This window comes from Spea bombifrons, chromosome 7 (assembly GCF_027358695.1).
Source record: "Spea bombifrons isolate aSpeBom1 chromosome 7, aSpeBom1.2.pri, whole genome shotgun sequence".
Taxonomy (NCBI): domain Eukaryota; kingdom Metazoa; phylum Chordata; class Amphibia; order Anura; family Pelobatidae; genus Spea; species Spea bombifrons.
Window position 1 is genome coordinate 41386125 of NC_071093.1, and position 19578 is coordinate 41405702.

General features: G+C 43.5%; 1 protein-coding gene across 1 annotated transcript; it reads right to left on the reverse strand.

The window, feature by feature from the left end:
- Positions 1–2353: 2353 nt before the first annotated feature.
- On the reverse strand, positions 2354–18355 carry USP31 (ubiquitin specific peptidase 31). The gene is made up of 16 exons (XM_053472300.1): positions 17663–18355; positions 12796–12921; positions 12237–12325; positions 11977–12069; positions 11508–11643; positions 10819–10963; positions 10085–10253; positions 9885–9996; positions 9542–9636; positions 9029–9106; positions 7685–7814; positions 7067–7186; positions 6019–6244; positions 5679–5837; positions 4537–4689; positions 2354–4421 (listed from the first exon to the last, which is right to left on the reverse strand). Exons 1-16 carry the CDS (start codon positions 18200–18202, stop codon positions 3028–3030), a joined length of 3765 nt encoding a protein of 1254 aa, XP_053328275.1. The 5' UTR covers positions 18203–18355; the 3' UTR covers positions 2354–3027.
- Positions 18356–19578: the final 1223 nt, after the last annotated feature.

A 19578-nucleotide genomic window follows, 5' to 3' on the forward strand; every position in this document is an offset into this window, starting at 1 on the left:
TAGTAAAATACTTTAGAGGAAAATTAACAGTCTTAAAAATAAAATAAAAAAATGACTAAACCGCTTTAGTCACAGAGAGATGGACCAGCCATTGCAAAAGCGAGACTGCTCAGTAAGCTTTAGGACTCTCCAGCTGCCTCTTCTGCACCCGCTGACCATTAAGGGGAACAAAAGGTGGTTATGTATAAAAAAATTAAAAAAAAATAAAAATAATAAAAAAAAGGATCTTATCAGCACCACTGATCAGACTCCTGGATTGGTTGATATGGTGATAAGATCAGTTTTGTATATATATATATATATCGGTCTACTCTGAAATAATTGCAAGCTATTAAGGGCTGACAACTAAAGCCGCGCTGCAATCAGTTAGGAGGGGCCAGGATATACCGCTGCGGTGGGGTATACCCATGGCCCTGATGCAGAAAAGGGTTAAATTGGTTAAACCTAAAGTAAAGTCTTTGTTATGCTCTCCTTTACATCAGGAAGTGACATTCATATGGAGCATATTAGGGAAGTCATTAGGATTCTGCTTTAACAACTTATAATACTTGTTAAAATTTTCATTGGCAGACCAGAACTGCAATCTCTTGGAAGGTGGATGACCTTGCAGAGGGCATCGCTTTACTCATCCAAAATATAGCATTATCCATAAGAAAAAATAAGTAATCATTTCCTACTAGTTAGGTAGTCGCTTGCGACGGGTTATCACTGTGACTTTGCATGCTGATGGTTACACGGGCTAGTAGAAAGTGAATCGCACCGTGAAGGCAATGGGCCATAAGAAGCATCATTTCGGGGCATCACATGGAATGTTCACAAACGCTGTTAAATATTCAGCACTCTGGGACATAATTAGAAAGAGAAATCCCAGGGCAGTGCTCTGCTCTCACACATTCAACAATTCTACTTTAGAGAATCTGTGAATTAAAAAAAATGTTAAAAAATTATCGCGGAAACAGGAAATTAAAAAGTCACTACAGATAATCAGAGATTTTTTTTCTCACTATGCAAAAAAAAAAAAAAAGAAGAAGGTCAAAGTGTTCTCCCTACCAAGGAGAAGGAGTCCTGAAACCTTTACATTCTCCTTCATAAAAGTTGCAGGGACATCAACCTTTTTATAACTCTATTTCCCAAACCAATCCATTTTCTTTTCCAGACTTTTAAGAACTGAATTAACAATCAAAATAAAGTAAAAAAAAAAAACAAAAAAAAAAAACTTGTGTATTATAAGTTCCGATTTTACCAAACCCCAGTGCCTTTTTACAGATCACCACAACCTGTGTAGTTTTTGCATTTAAACTGAAAAATATGTCATTTTCTTTCACTTGCTGGGTGTGCAAATTATCAGGACGATCATACCAACCAATAAGCAAACATTACATAACCCCCCCACACACACACACACCCCCAGCCCAGCCATCGGGTAAAAACAAAGGGTTAACACGCAAGTCTTACTATGCACGATCTGCTAGAGGTGAGAGCACCCGAAATGCTTGCATAGGTTACAAGGGCGAGCACGTTCCATTTATACAGTGCCATGCAAAAGTGCCTGAGAGTAGCCAATAAAAGAAGAAAAAAAACAAAGAAAAATAATTTATAAAATCCAGCCGTGCATCAGCTTCTCCGCTGCCATGTGCTACAGCAGGCGAGTGATCGAGGATATACCTGCGATGCTTTTTAACCATGCAATGGTATTGACCGAGTGTTTTGGCAGATAAATCTTTTTAAATGCAAATAAACAGGCTTCCATCTTTTAAAAACTATAGATTCACGTGGCATTTCTACAACAGTCCAGCCAAGTTTACATGTTGGTGTTTTATTAACAACCGATTGTCTCTTTAAACGCTGCAACCGAGAACGTGGGAATTTTACCGAGAAGGAAGAGGGGAGAATTGCAGTTGACCCCCATAGCGACGCTGCAGCGACACAAGATATGCAATAAAATGGAATGTTGGTTACTTGCGAGCGATAAACAAGGCTTGTCCCGGGTTAAAAACTGAATATATGTACTGTTTAGATGACGTCGGAGTTCTGTTGATATATATATATTTAACGAAACTTAATATGAGATTTTTTTGAGGTCAAAACATCAGTTATAGGAATACAGTGGTATTGATTAAATACTGGAGCACCGCAGGCCAGAGAGCCAATGTGTAATATTTCCATATCTAAGAACTACAACGCTCAGGTTACTATAACGATACATATGCCACACTGTTCTGCAAAAGATAGGGATCAACCTTCAGTCTCGCATGATATTCTCAAAATGTACGAAGAGAAGATCAAGAAAACCCAGAAAATAGGTTTGTTATGATGGGTTCCTCAATGAACGGCATCCCCCTCCTTGAGGTTGTAGCATGCTGCTTTATAAGCCTACTAATGATGCGTGAATGGGAATGACACTAGGAAGCATCTTCAAGGCTCTCAGCAGAACATCTCACGATGGACAGGATGCAACATGGCAGATGTCACTAATGAAGGAATGATGGAGATGTACCGAGACATTATTCCAACCTTATGTAAAGCAACGACAGTGATCCTTTCCACTTACATGTTAAAAGTAGTATCAGTTTTCTTCCCTTCCAGTTAGCACTAAGAAAGCAGCAACACAACTCTCATTTGTCTAGACACATAACTGGGGCTTTGGTAAGGAAGATAGTGAGGATAAAAGCAGCATTCCAGAGGGGGGAAAAATAGTTCGGTCTTCTCCCTTAAAAGTTAGCGCAAGCAAGAGAGTTTCAGCGGGGCTGGCCGTAAGAGAAAGTTTATCTGCTGGTGTGACCTGCCCAGCAAACCAGCAGAGCAGTTCTCGGGATCGTTTACATGACAAGAGAGTCAACGTTGGTGCTCCAAGCGTTAATGAGACAGAGCGAGGATATCCCTCGACCCTAAGAACATATTTAAAAAAAAACCACAGAAGACCTCATCAGAAGTAGTGTACATCTAGACAACCGCTGTAAGCAGGGACAGCTGTCTTGCATTAACGGCCATGCAGGCAGCATGAGGTAGCTGCCCCTGCACTCTTGGTCACTGAGCTTTAGGAGATGGCTTGGATGTGGAAGGGAACCGCTTAAGGTATTTCTCAGAGGTCTTTTTCCCAGAGGGAGATGGCTGGGCTTGGCGTTCGTCTAAGGAAGACTTAGTTTTTTGTGCGGGTAAGGCGGAATGTTTTTTAGGGCTTGGAGCCACCTCCGTGGCCTGTGAAGGAGGAGCTGTAGTCTCTGGCTTCCCCTGGCCTGAGATTTTTGTTCCGGAAGGTTTCTTAGACAACAGGCTGGTCTTCCCCAAATCTGCAGAGCGCCGGTTCTCCTTCTGCCTCAGGGCAGATTTAAAGAAGCTAAGCCCTTTGTCCTCAGACTTACTGTCCCGTTTCAGGCTAGTTTTCACTGCACTCGGAGGAGCTCTTAGACTGGCCATGGAGGAGCTTCGCACTGTCCGACCATCTGTTGAACTTTCGCTTGACCTGGATGGTGGCACACGGGCTGTGCAACTGGCTTTTGACCCAGTGGCTTTGTCTGAACCTATGCTGACCTTAGAGCCTTCCCGGCTTAGGCTTTTTTCAGGGGCCCTGTGTTTGCTCGAAGTGGTGGACACCGATGAAGATCTAGAACACTGGGTAGGTTTTTTGGGTGCCGGGGACGAGGTGTTGCTGACTGCAGAACTTGATTTTTGCCTCTGCTGAGAGGCTGGAGAGGGGGTATCCGGCGTTTTCGCAGTCTCTTTTCTAAGCTGTGTGGATGCCCGACGTACAGGAGTTTTAATTTCAGTCTTTTTGCTTTTTGAACTATGCTTCCCAGGAGCGCCAGAAGCAGAAGATTCCTTTTCTGATGCCCGTGGTGCTTTCTCCTGCTCGGTTTTTGTTTTACTGGCTACAGGCTTCTTACCAAGTATTTCTTCACTCTGAGGGTTATTCTCCCTCACTGGCGAGGAGTTTACGGAATCACTCTGGTCCACAAAGGCAATATGGTTGTTGTTATCTAGCGGATCCAGCAGTGGGTTCCTGCTCACAAGTTCTGCAGCACTCTTCCCAAATGATTCGCTGGGAACTGATTTTTTGGCCAGTGGTTCTCCCTGAGTTCCACCCTCCGCTACTGCTAGCGGGGCCCGACATGATGTTCGATGTTCACGCTTTACACCTTCCATGTGCTCTTGGAAGCTTCCCGACAGATTGCGAAGGCTCCCAAAACAAGAAGTGGTCACTCGGTCATCCGCTTCCCCGATCTTGCTGAGGGATGAGCCATGGATTGGCGAGTCAGAGGGATGACGACAGGAGGTGACTGACCGCAGGTGGAGTTTTGCTGCTAAGGACCAGGACTGACGGAAGCCATTTTCACTGGCCACGAGAGGGCTTGTAACTGAAGATCGGCCAGACGTGCTTTGACGCTGGACACTACGAACAAAGGGGCGAGAGGAAAAGCCACCTGGGGAAAAAAACAAAGGCATTGCGAACAAGAGTCATCTTAGGGAAAATTTGGCCAAGTACTGCTGGCAGTTCCTTGAGATATCTAAACTCTATGCAAGACTATCCCCTCTTACCATCATCCTCACTCCTCTCCCCTGTAAGCTCCACAGACTCAGCTAATGATGCCAGCGAAGTGCGTCGGGATGAGGCAGCAGATGCAATACTGGGCTGGCGACTTCCAGGGAGACGGGAAATCCAGTGATCACACAAAGATGAGCTTGTGGAACCTGAAAAAAAGGCAGACAGGTGATCCCAAATCCTCTCTCACACCCATACGTAATCTGTTAATGCTTTTTTCCCCTTTTCATACGGAACTCCCTGATCGTTTCTTCGGCAGGAGCCGTCTCGCTTTAAAACGCTTGTGATAATAGCTTTACTGCAAGATTGCATATGAGCATTTATCCTAGAGATTCAATCTACTAAAGCAATCCACATGAAGCAGGATAAACTTCCTACTTGGGTTCCAATGGAATCTTCGTGGAAACTGGAAGAAAACTGGTTTTATGTCAGTCTGGGATATATACATCTGGATAACTTAACAGAACATTACAATCGGAAAAGTGCTAAATGATTTCCAGTGCTGTATTCAATTATATCGTTATCTTCTTTCCCCTGTCATAAATGGAATTATCTACACCCACTGTTACTTGTGGATTTATACTATGGTAATGAAGCTTGATACATTACTAAAACTACGCTGGAATTCTGACTTCCCATACACAAACCACATTTTTTTTACTTCAAAAGCAACAGACATTAAGAATTCTCTCTCATATGTAATAGCCTTGAGAGCAGGGGAATTGTCAGTCATGCAGGGTAGGGCTTAAAGCAAAGTGCAATATGATATGTCATTGTATGCCCCCATCCAGTACGACCAACAATTCAAACCAAGGCTATGCCGGATCGTTTTGTGCGTGGAGACGATGGAAAGACCTACTGGATCATGTCCTTTGGAGATGTCAAGGACCTTCCAGATCAAGAAAGAAAGAAAGAAAGGGGGGACAGAGAAAGAATGGAATGAAAAAGGGAGAGGGAGAAGATAACAAAGAGGACGAGAGAAGGAAAACAGGCACATTTATAGTAGTTACTAAAAATTCCAAGAGTTAGGATGCAGATAACGTAGCCTAATCTTTTATTGGAATCTGTGCAAAGGATCAGCATCTTCCACCTTAGGAGAGGGCATGCAGCCCGAGAAGGAACTTCAGTACATATTTACCTGCCACAGAACTGTTTGCCGACCAAGACGGGACAGCCGCCCTGCGCTGGTAGAAGAGAATATAAGCAGTCGGTTTGCAGACGTCGTCCTCCGGCAATGGCTGCACATCGCTGTCATCAAAGCAGTACCACATGCCATCAACAGAGTTCTTGCAGTAGGCTGAGACAAAGGAGTGATCGTTACACGATTAATAGCAACACAAAATATATTATCCCACACCCCTTAGCTGTTTAAGTGGTTATTTGTCAATAATACAGAATTGCACTTAGAAATGCTAAGTCTGCACATCTCCATATCACATAGAGCTGGATACACGTTTACATAATATATACGTTAATACCTGTATAGTGACCTCCCTGCATGGTCCCGTGGTGATTGCATACGGCGTAAAGGTCATATACGAAATCTTCAGGGTCACGGCCGAGGCCATACGGGCGTCTCCAAGGCGACCAATGCGATGGAAGGCTCCAGGAGCTCTGACTGCGTTTCACCACATGAGGCGTCATGTCGAGCCCCATGAGCGGGAAGCGGACCATGTTCTGTAATTTCACCCTCCGGTCTCCGTCCTACAGAGAAGCAAAAATTACCTACAAGAAAGCTCTTCTGCCCTACATGGCTAAAGCAGCTCACAAAAAAAAGGCCGGTCAGTCCAACGCTAGCACACCGCTCAAGAAACGGAGACCGACAGCGGCCCAACTGTTCCAGAGCATTTTCTTCTTTACGTTTGTAAGAATGCAATGATATATCGGGCTGTCTCAGAACCCTAATTGTCCCCGAGGCACAAATGAGTCTCTCATGTTTACAGTAACAAGAAATCACCCATTTACTAGAACGCCTATTAACCCCTGTATCACATTAGAGGCTCGCAGAACACGTTCCCCAATCATTTCCCGGAGCGTCTGGGTTCTACGTGCCCTGGATATATCACCACCTTAAGGTAAACACGACCAAGTGCACTGTTAGACCGTGCCACAAACAGCAATAATACATTACAGGGTTAGATAGAAGATTATATCGCATTGACAGGGGCCGCTAACACAATATCTTTTAGAAGGGAAATTACAGAAATATTTAAACTGCTATAAGACTGCAAAATAGGAATATTGGGTAGATAAGAGGAAGGGTAATACTGCTGCCAAGATTTGTATAACAATATTCTTTAAGAAACATAAAAGATAGACTAATGACTGACCAGGTAACCTATGTATCTGTCTGTACTTTCAGATTATATATATATATATATATATATATATATACACGCACACACACACACACACACACATTTATTTTGTATACATTTTTGTTCTCCTGTGCTAAATAAAAAGCGAGTTTAAATAATACTGGTACTGTTAGGGGCTCATGCTACAATCTAGGGTCCATATGCTTACTTGTCGAAATCTCTTCAGGTGTAGAATAAGCACGTCAGGCAGGGTCCACAGGCTCAGTTTAATGCTGCCTTGTTGAAGCTGTTTGCAGTGAGGGCAGCGCCAGGCATTGCCAGGAGCCAGCTGCAAACAAACAGTACACGCAGTCAGATGCATTAAGGAGCGCAAATGTCAGTCCATAACATAACACGTAACCGATGGCAACACAAATGACTACATTGTCCCCTTTGGTACACCATAAATACATTTATTTTAAAATGTAAAAAGGAAAACGTGATGTAATTTCTGATTTTCCACAATGCGTTTAGAGATGTGCACAAAAAGATGTGCAGAAAAAAATTGTAGTAAATACCCCATTTCCTTTTCTCTTCTCCATTCTTTATAAACCTATATTTATACATGATCAAATAAATCACAATTCAGCTGCACTAACTTAACATAAACCCTCCAAAAGGTAGTAATCACCAAAAAAGACTTGGATTCTTTGATGATAAATATTTATGTAATCCTGTATTGACACTTTTTTTTTTTACTCCTTTTATATGATATGATGTAGAAATGTATGTGCGCTTATGAACAGCAATGCGCGTTGGCATGTGATTTTATGTCGGTGGTACATACCTGCTCCTCTTTGGTATAAAGCTGAAAGCACTGAGAGAGGCTACAGCACTGTGGTTGTTGATGCACCTCCCGCTGGAGACGTACACTCTCGGAATCCGGAACATATTCATCCTCTGTGTTACCAAAAAGGCTGGAAAGAGATCACAGTCAAAGAAATGTCCCGGTAACCACGGCAAAACACAATCTGCTGTAAAGTATCTACAGAAAAGGACATGCAACTGAGTTTCAGAATATAGCAATTTAAATTACCCTACAAAATGACGATATTGTCTCTATGGACCTTGCGGCTTGCACCTAGAATACTGTCTCTCTTAAAAATCCCATAAACACCCAAGGAGCTGCATCTGGGCCATTAGCGCCTAGTTAGACCGCCATGATCAAGAACATTGTCTTCCCAATGAACATTTTATATAGATGTGCACTACATAAAAATAGACAGTGTACAAAAGTCTTTCAATTATAAAAAGATTTCTTCTGCCTGCAATTAGCACTATTGGAGCCAGACTGCATTTTCTGCTCTTAGGTTCCACTTGAGGAATAACCATCGCGGTCACACGGAAATTCTTATACGAGCTGATAAAAGCCTCAAGGCTGTCATCGTTGAGCAAATGGGAATCAAAATTGGCTCATAGGGTACAGGATTAAAGGCGTAGATGAAATGCGATTGCCCACAAGCCTGTCATTACTATCCGTAATTTTGTAAATGAGTAATAAGACGTGGGAAGTGGTAAACAGGTCGGTGTTTCAAGCTGTCAAGCTTCCATCTCAGTTCTCACTTAAGCTGAGTGAAGGCACATAATGGCATTTGGGTGGAAATGCACAGTTCCGAAGGGTGAGACTGAAGTGTTTTGGGCTGATTTGGGGAGATAGTTAATAGTTTGAGAGTAAAGCATAGCGAGACGCTGAGCATCACACACCCTGTGTAAAAAGGCAGGGAGTAAATAATCTTTTTATTCAGATTTCGGGCAGGCCTAATGGACCGAATATATATCTCTCTTCAAAGTCTTGTTTCTGTCCTAGTTTTAAATTTTTATGGAATGGACCTGGTCAGTGAGCCGCCACCGTGTCTAATGGATTCATCAGTGAACCCAGCAGATCCCCTGAACCCAAAAGCACTCAAGTCTACCTAAGAAGCTAGGGTGGCAACATCCCACAAAATGAGTTGGGGACAATATACAGTCCTCTGTCTACATAAATAGGGACTTTTCCCATTAACAACATATATATATATGGTTACCCTGAATATAAAAAGAGACCAAAGAACAATTAAGGTTTGAGCCTTGTCAAATGGTTCTTATCTACAATCAAATTATATGTTTATATGTTAAAAATAGAAATACTCACTATTCCTTGGTCTCTCTGTCCCACTCCACCACCATCTTCACATGAGCTGCCCCACCAGGACCACAGGACTTCATTGCCCTGAGAGAAACATACAGCGTGGTCAGAAGCAAGGTCAAACTAATTGGCACTTTTCTCCATGTGGCCAGTTTTACATTTGTTACGTCTGATCCCTGTTCAAATGCCAGTGCACTAGAATGTTTCTAGTTAAATCTTTAAGCAACGTTCTAGCCTCCTATCCTTTATTTATTAAGTAATATTACACTACAGTCACATTAATTATGAGGCTCTGTAATGCAAGGTCAGTTAAGACTGATCAAATGGACCAAAGGGCCTGCTCTCACATATCCTTTTTTCAAATCAAACACGAAAAAGTATCAGAAATAGTATAAATATAAAAAAAAATATTTCCAAAAACAATAATATGGTGTACATAAGTGTACAAGAATGGCAAGGTTGGGGGGGGGGTTGTTTGTTTTATTGCAGGCCATCTTCTCCTCTGGATCTGGAGCCTACCTTTCCACTGTGGGGTGACAGAGAGGCTTTTCTTCCTGAGGCAAGAGGTACGTTATCCCAACAGCGGTAACTACACGTAAGCTGAACGGGCAGACCTGCAAGCAATCATAAAAGACTCTATGAACTAGAAAGAAAACCTTCCAAGCATAAGTTCCTACCATGCCAGGGAGCAGAGACCTCCCTACTTACAAGCTGAGCAGAATGATCCCACATTACGTCAGTATATAACCCAGTAATTATGCTGTTGCAGTAAATAGTATTGCAAAATGTAGGTTTTGAAAAGTATATCGGCTTCGGGCTAAGAACCTACAAATTTTCTGCGTTATGATCAGCCAGCACCCACCTGAACGCACACCGAAGGACGCAAGAAATACTGCATTTTTTCCAAGATTTCCTTCTGTAGTACGTCCCATGTGATCTTCCGGTCTAGATACAGAACGAACGGCTGTCCAAACCTAATTAAGGGAAATCCAATGTGTGTTGAATCTACAAAGTGACAAAACTAGAATCCTTAGAAATGCGTAGACTTAACAAGATGACTACCTTTTGCCATGCTGTCCACTGTAAGCTCGGTTACACACGAGCAGTATGATCTTATCACCAGCGGGTGATCTGTTCACGGGAAGCCGCACAGGACTCGATGAGTAGATTGGAGATCTATGCGGGTCTGTCCCATTCCTAATATAGTTCTGGTTGTTGTTGACACATATTCCTGGGAGGAAAGAGTGGAAAGTGAACAGGGAGAGCCTATTACACTCCCAAGGAAAAAGTCAATGATCCTTACAATACCTGGAACGTAATATTAAACCTCTCTGTCTGTCAAATGCCGTTCTAAGGATGAGACCTACTGCATTTCTTGCTAACTGTTGCTAAAATATGTGAAAAAAGTGACATCTGTTTTTACACACTAATTCATCTTGTTCATTTTACAATTTCATGAAGTCATGACAATTTATTTAGAGAGCCCCAGCAGATTCAGTAGCACTATTATAAGCGCAATATTAAATTTAATAACATCAAAAATGATAACACATAGCTGACAACAGTATTAGCAAATGCTGACATACAGGTACAGAAGGGGTTCCATCTCTTACAAGCTTAGACTCTATCCCTTTTTCCTTTCACAATTCCATGTTTTGAAAAAAATGGATATGAGTAAAAAAATTATAAAACAAAATCATGAATGAGGCAGAGTTTCTATGTGCAGATATTTTCAAAGGCAGCCATTCAGCCAAGTATTTCTGGACCTCATAGAGGGAACTGCAACAAAGCATTACCTCTCTGGCTTAAAATTCCTTCAGATGGGAAGATTTCTGGAGTCTCAAATGCGAATATGCAGTCACTTTCGTGGACGGTATCCAGATCATCTGTGTCAGAGAAGGAGCGGTGGAACCCATCAAAATACATTTCAGTGATAACTATCTGGAAAGACAGAGAAAGAGGAAGAAGAGTAGAGGCCAGACCTTAAGAGGAGAAACGGAGACAAACAGCCAAGGTTTGCTACTGGTTATCCACTCATTCCCACACTACAATAGGCAGGATCGCATTTCCATATCACTTATTGATTTATGCTGCATCAACGCTGTATGACGGGATCTTGCTTCTTCTGCTGAGATCATGCGCGTTACTAGCCTTTCCTGACTGGCTGCTCGTTTTAAATTTCAGTCTTTATAAAATAAGGCAGCAAACAGGAACAGGAGGTGATTTAAAGGAATGCCAGAGGAAAATGACTTTCACTGCTGGGGAGTAGAAATGTTTTGTAACTGTGGCCCTCTGGGGCAGGAGTTCACGGCGTGTTCTAGAGAAGTTGTTCCCAACCCTGTCTTCAGGCACACCGATAATCCAGGTTATCTTGAAACTCGGTATAGGAATATAATAACTAGTAAATCCTGTTGGTGTGTCTTAAAGACTTGGTTGGGACCTACTTTCTAGAGGCCCTACACGTCTCAGGTGGCCTCACGCTTACCTGGTCGGTGGGAATCTTTGTCTCCATTGATATAGCTTCCCTCAGCCTCACCACAGTCCCAGACAGAGGTACAGCGACACCAATGCGCATACAGTGTGAGCATTTTCCTTGGTACACCACAGTCACATACAAAGGTCTGGAAAGCATGGGGGGGACACATTAAGACCATGGATTGAAATACACGTTACAACTTTTCCAGACGAAAGTTAGACTCGATCACACACAAGACTTCTGCAAGAAACATTGGCAAGGAAGCCAGCCAGAGAAAAATGATCATGATAACCTCTATATAACCTGAATGTGAATCTATTTCCTAGAAGAAGACATCCTTCTGGAGATAAAATGTTCCATGTATTTCAACATGATTTTACTCTTTTTAATATCAACATATCAGAAACATAAAAGTAATAAACCATAACTGGAACGTTGGAGCAGCATAAGCTGGTTAATTGTCGAAGCTTGTGCTTACCGTGTATGAGGCAAAGGGATGGGCAAAGAGATGCACAAGAAAGGGTCAAAGGTGTTACTCTGTTTCTGACAGTGAGGACACGTCAGGGAGGACCTACGAGGGAGAAGGGAACAGTGACACCAAAGACAGAGTTATCAGCAGCAGGACAGACATCGTGGGAAAAGGGGTCAGACTGACTTCACGGGCAGTGTTATTGTGGTTAAAATGGTAGGCACAATCTCTGGGACAAAAATCAGCTTTATCAAGGTGGGACATTTTACCTGTACTGAGCTTGAAAAAGTTCCTGAACAAAGGTCCCGCTGGTTGGGAAGGGGGGGCCCTCTCCCGCCAGGTCTTCTTCAATGGGTGGCTGTAATCAGAGGGGCAGATGTTGCGTGATACAGGACAGCAACACACAGAGCAGGAACATCACGCTCCAAACTATGTAAATCATCCAACAAGCAGACTTTTCACATGGTTGCCATTTCTGGACCAACAAAACTTTTTGATACACGTTTAATAATTCAAATCCAATCATCCAGCCACCTCACAAAAGGTGCAAGTTAAGGGAAACATTTCTTTTTTTCTTACATAAGTTTTACTTTACTTGTAGAGCATTAAAAGGGGTATCATACATATATATATATATACATATATATATATATATAGTGGGAGGGACTAGATTTTTCCTTTAACAGGACCTCTGTCACAAACGTGCCTCCTGCCTTCTTCAGGTCAATAAAATTATCATACTTCAAAATGATGAGCTGGCTTAATGCCAGAAAGCACAGGGTAGTGTTGGATTGTCAGATTCGTATGGATTGTAGTTTTTCGGCATACCCGAGGCTTGTGCTTCACAACAAGGTTCAGGTCCTCGTGCACCCGGTCTAGTAGCCAAAGGAGGAATTCTTGAGCATCATGCTGAGAGGTGCCTCGATATTGAAGTGCATTTCTCGCTACAATTGTCTATGGAGAAAACAAATAAGTCTGTTCAGTCTGCAGCGTTAGAGACACCATTCCTAGTGATGTTGAATTTCAAAACCTTCACCAAAACTAATCCTTTAAATTTTGCCCCGTTCATATTGTTTTTTTTTTTTTGCCAGGAACACCTTAATAGTCATGTGACACAAAGGCAGGCACTGATAAGCTGCTGATATAGAAACAGTCACAGACGGATCAGCAGCTTTCGCTTTACTCTAGAGGAAGCACTAACATATAAAGGTATAAGTCTTCCAAGGGGAAGGGGATTAAGACTGAGCCGCTCTATTGTTTACCACAATGCAGTCTGATAAGGAGTCAGGGGTGTCAGTAGTTGGTTAGGCCAAGACAACAGAGCCAGAACACATAAGTGGCTAATTGTTTTAAAACATTATAAAACCAGTGGTTTAAAAGAAAAAAAACATGTACAAATTGCGGGTGTTCCCCTTTTCACGTTTTAACGTGAAGTCCGTGAGAACATTTGTATCGCTTCATAAAGAACACTGGACCTTCTTTATAATAAGGAAGGCTGCATGCCAGCGAGGAGCGGCGGTGGGAGAGCCGGGGGCTATTAATTAGCTTGTTGCTTGCCATGTTCCCCTGCCAGGGCTGTTTGATCATAAAATAAAGTTTTTCACTTTGAGCCTCAAGTCACTAATAAAAGCGCACACGGTCTGTAACACGCTAAAGCGCGCAGAGACGGCCACATAGGCTGTGCGCTTATTTGCTGAATTATAGATGTTTTAAAGAGAGATTTCCCAAGAGCGCTGGGCTGAAAGGAAAAGTTCAGGGCTTTATATTTATAACAGAGCAGGGAGAATCCAAAACGCTCCCCGTTTCCATGGCAACCGTCAATTTAATGTCCAACGCTGATGGTATAATTGTTGGGTTTCATCATATAATGAAAGAACGTGCAATCTTTTTTTTTTTTTCTCGTCGCCATTCACAACCAGAGAAACCGGCAACAAACCCACTTGGCTTATATGAGATACCAAGTTTTACGCTTTTACAACCAAGAATCCGCAGGATTCACATCTTTTAGTATTGAAAAAATAAGTCGATGTGATTTGACTTCGTGGAGGTGCTTTGGGAACTTTTGGAGTTACTACCGTGTTTTTATACCCATCATTTGAATCTATAAGAGTATGTAGGTTATTGGTGAAAACAAAGCAAAAAAAAAAAAATCACTCCCAATAACAGGTAAAATACAATGTAAATGAAAATACTGTAGTTCTGTTGGTAAGGATGGAGGGTTGGGCTGTGGCACTGGCACTGCAGCTTCTCCTAAAGGGTTTTTTTCTCTGTCAGGCAAAGAATTCATATTAATACGCGTACTTTGTAATTTAATATCCATTCTTCGTTGGTAAGGCTGCGTAGAACAAACTGTCCTACCCGACATTATTCCACCCTTCGTAATAAACCTCCACCCTTTTAACGTTCCCGTGTGCCTTCTTCACAGACCCGTACTTTTAAACAGAGTTGAATGACAGCCACTTAAATCAACATTAGGTCAATAATTAAACAAGAATTTAAAGTTTGAACCTAAGCCATGTGGAAAACGGCAATTTTTTTAGATTTTCGGTATCTTTATGACAGGCCAGGAATTGAAACGCCATTAAAAAAAAGGAAAATCCCCAGACGTGTTAATTATGTATCACAAAAGCCAGATCACACAATATCAGTCTTATACAAAGCCTAAAAATGATACTAAAAAATGAAAAAAAAAAATATTCTGTTCACTTTGCTTAAAAACTTCCAAGTGCTGTCTTATTATGACTCCGCTGGACTTCTTCTTCTTCTAGAGGTCGTAGCCTTACTTAAAAAAAATCACAGAAGATGTTTCAATCCCAATCAGACAGCGGCGAGACTACGACCTCCACCCCGCCAAGTGCTCTTCAGGATTAAAGTGGCTTTTCAAAAGGTGCCAAAGAAAAGATGAGGTCGGAGGAAAAAAAGTGTAAAAAATAAAGAATACAATTAGACGTGGTTACAGGATTAAAAATCTAATTAGTATATTAACCTGCGAGTCAAAATGGGATCATTAATACAAAAAAAAAGCTTGCATACGTATTTGACGCGTTATTTTCTTCATAAGGGGGACTTTCCATAGAAAATAGACTAACGTGTAATGCACCGTACATCTCAATATCCCCTACATGGAGCTTTAAAGACGTCTATAAGAGAGCAATGTGGCTGCTCCCATTAAACATAATTTTGCCAAAGGGAATTAAAAAAAAAAGGTCCAAAATTGGTGACCCATAAACAAAAAAAATACACCACTCTTAAAATGTTTAGAAAGATGGGATGGTCCGCATTGGGATAAATGGTTAACGTACGGTCAAATCAGACCAGAATCATAATAAAAGAACTGTAAAGACAGTATATGACAGTCACTGTGTGATATCACTCGCAAGGTGTGCACGGTATTAATTTCATGTTCCACGCTGCCTGGGGGGGACCAAGAGCCGCACCCTGAAAAAAGATAGGCGTTCAAGGACTTCTCACCCGGTGCACCGGAATATGAATTGTGAAATACTGAATCTTTTGTGTGTTTTAAAAGAAAAGGGGCACTCCTGAGCATTTGAAAAAAATAAAAGGATATTGTATGGCAGTTCATATACACTTCAAAAGTTTGGGGTCGCTCAGCTGTTTTCTATGAAAACAAGGACATTTCTAGCTGTAACATTAGCCGTTTAAATGTAAACTTTGATTAGGGAACATAACGTGCCACTGGAACACAGGAGTGATGGGAGTGATAAAGGGCCACTGGAACACAGGAGTGATGGGAGTGATAAAGGGCCATTGGAACACAGGAGTGATGGGAGTGATAAAGGGTCATTGGAACACAGGAGTGCTGGGAGTGATAAAGGACCATTGGAACACAGGAGTGATGGGAGTGATAAAGGGCCTCTGTACGCCTATGAAGAAATTCCATTATCTCGGTGGAAGATAAAAAAAAAAACATTTTAAGAAAGAATGCACCACAAAAATTGTCCTTACTACTAACCTGGACAGGTGCAATTTTAACACCAATCTTAGGAAAATATAATAGCAAATCTGAGATCAGCGGAGTAGCTGCCAGATGGGGAAACCTGATCTCTAGCCTTAAAGGCCGAGGATGTGAAGAAGCCTGAGGAGTCTTTTTGAGTCCCCAGGCTAGGTCCTCCTGGGCACTTGGGTGAGGGATACGCTCTTAACTCAGCCCCTTACTAGTACATTTTGAATTTCTCCTCACTGGCCCTGGTAGGTGATGGATAAAGCATATTTCAAACATGGGCTGGGGCCGTAATGGCGGGGTGTGGCACAGATTGGTTAAGTTTAATCATGGACGGTACACATAGCAGATGCCATAGTGGAGCCAGGTCCCTGAAGACTCTGCTTTTTGGTGGGGGATGTGGGTTGACCTTTTGGCTCCTACATCTCCTGGATGACTTTAGCAATCACCCTCTTTGGGGGAATGGATACATTCCAGCCCACCCATGTTCTTTTTTGCCAAGGAGAAAAGGAAGGGACTACACGCCCCTTTAAGGATTGTGGCCTCAGAAGACAACTGGGGGCCCAGTGTCCCACCGCAGCCACGAAATCTCATCCACTGGAACTTGCATTTGCGGACCAGGCTTGTCCACGAGCCAACTAAATCCACGAAGTACATCTATTCTAAATAATACAAGCCAACTGGATTCAGTTTAGTGCAATTTCAGTGCTACTCCGCCATTACTGTTCCCCTTAATACATCCATTATACGATACGATAACACCGTAATAGGTATCTCACAAAATATATGTAATGAAGAGAAAAACGTTTTTAATTAAGTATTGATTAATACACTAAATATGGGGAAATTATATATTAATGATAATCCATTTAAAAATTAAATTGATAAATTAGTAAAAACATTAAAACACTTAATAAGATACATAATTATTGGTAAATTAAGTTAATCATTGGTAAATATGACATTTCTAAATAAACCGATAAATACATTCGATAATTGGAGAACAAAATCAATTCAATTAAAGTTGGAGCTCACTGTGCCTGTCACTTGTGTTCTGTGTATCTTGCGTGGTTCACGTGATCCTGCGTGACCCCGTGCAGCACATATCCTCCTCTCCATACCTCAGATGCCACTAACCCTAAGCTCACCCCTGACAGACACTGTGTGGTCAGGGCGGGCTCCCAGGCCACCAACAGCACTCTGGGGTCTGGGCGGGCTCCCAGGCCACCAACAGCACTCTGAGGTCAGGGCGGCTCCCAGGCCACCAACAGCACTCTGGGGTCAGGGCGGACTCCCAGGCCACCAACAGCACTCTGGGGTCAGGGCGGGCTGCCAGGTCACCAACAGCACTCTGGGGTCAGGGCGGGCTGCCAGGCCACCAACAGCACTCTGGGGTCAGGGCGGGCTCCCAGGCCACCAACAGCACTCTGGGGTCAGGGCAGGCTCCCAAGCCACCAACAGCACTCTAAAGTTGGGTCGGTTCTCCAGCTATGACCGCTCTACTGATCCTGACAGCCAAAACTGCCCTACTGATCCTGGACAGCTCCCAAACCGCCCATTACTGCTCTACTGGTTCTCACAAGCTGTGCAGCCATCGGAGAGCTCCCAGGCCACCCATGACTGCTCTACCTCATTCCAGATTATCGCAGGACTCTACACCCTGGACACCTACCCTGCCAAGCCCTCCATCTCCGCCCTGCTTATCTTGCCCGAGTGCCTAGGCAGCTCCCTCACCTTGAACTCCCTGCTGTGGTGAGGGGTGTACTCCAAGGTCCACAGAGATCGCAGCAATTTGGCCAGCTGCTCGGTGACCTCTCCTCGGTCCTGGGCCCCGGGGCTGGGTAAAGGGCTGCTGTTCTGATTAGTGCTGGGGCTGCTTTCCGAGGCCTCGCTCTCTTTATACTGTTCCAATCCCAAGTACTCAGCGAAAAGGTCGGTGTTGCTGAGACACTGCAGCACGGCATTCATGAAGCAGGTGTTGCCATGATTCTTCAGGCCGGACAGGCCAGGGACCCGGGGGCTGGCAGGCGGCAACTGCACGCAGGAGGTGCCCTCCGGTTCCTTGGCAGCAGGGAGAGTCTGGACTGGGGAGCTGGACTTCTCCCGCGGCGCCTCATTATCCTGCTCGTTGCTGAGGTGGGACAAGGTACTCAACGTCCTCAGGAAACGGCTCACGAACCCTCCCCGCCGCCAGAACAGCTTCTTCCCCAGGGAAGCCTTCTTTTCCTTCCCACCGGCCGCCGAGGCAGCGGGTAAGCCCGACACCTGCGACATGAGGGCGACCCCGGGACTCCGGGCATCCCCCTCCTGCTGCTACAACAGCGCCCAGGCAACAAAACGAAGGCCCTCGGCAAAAGCGGCTAACAGAACCCCACCACCGCTCCACGGGTGGGTGTCAGAGGATACGGTTCCTTTGGCTCACTTCCGTTTCGGGGGCCCACAGTACAGAGCAGCTCGCACCAGCGGCGCTATCACGTGACCAAAGGTGCGCAGAGGTTCTACACAGAAAAGACGCAGCGGCGACCATCTTTGATATGGGCAGATGGGGACGTCTACCTGACTAATCAGCGTAGTGGGGCTGGGGCCGCTCCACCTATTTAAAAAGCTCGTCTGGTCGAATAGATCCCGGCATGAATGAACATGTCGTGCAGCAGATCGCTCCTTTATAACTAGCTGGGGTGTATTCTCTAAACAGTGTGCAATGAGATGTTTGTAATCACAGACAGCTCTGGTTATGCCATATATCCATAACTGGGAATTAACCCTCAGTCTCAGGGATTTGCTCCAATATCAGGGAAAACACAGCCTGGAACTGACTCTCCATTGAAATGATATAATACCAGTTGGTGCTTTTGCTCCAAGTATGTTATCTGGATAGTTTACCTAAAAACATAACTATCTCTCATACTAACCAACCCTATATCTTGGGGTCATCTTCAACCCAACTCTCTCCTTCATCCCTTAAATTCAATCTCGCAAGATCCTGCTGCTCACACCTAAAACATCTCTTACATCCATCCATTCCTCACCCAAGAAGCCATGTAAAGCCTGGCTCATCACATTATCGACTGCCTCAACTCCCTCTGCAATCTATCCTAAGCGCCGCCGCTGCTCTTCTTCTTTCTCAGTTTGTAAAGCCTCCGCTGACTCCATATTATTAAAACCTATACGCTAACATACAATGCCCGCCATGATGCTGCTCCCCCATACATTTCTGCCCTCATAACCAAAATATGTCATGGTGGGGACAAGAAAGGGGATGAAAATCCCCTCCACTTAAAGTTAAGAAATAAGGAAACAATGTGAATCGGAAACTTTTATCCATCAGGCAAGCCTAAAGATGTATTTTTCCCCACAGAAGTTCTATAGTGCAAGGGATTCTGGGTAGGTATATGCAAATCAACTTAACAAGGACCACCCCTTTTTAACTTCTAAATCTACTTTATAAATGGCTCTTTTTAGGGCTCATGTCTGTTGTGCTAGACAGCTGTCCTTGAGCGGTGACCTGGCTTCCTTACCTCTGTCCCGGGCTTTCTTTAAAAGCTGTACAAACAGCGGACATGAGCCCTAAGTGGATAAAGAGGCAAAAAGAGTTGCTAAACTGATCTGCATATACATACCCAGAATCCATTGCACTATAGCATTTCTGT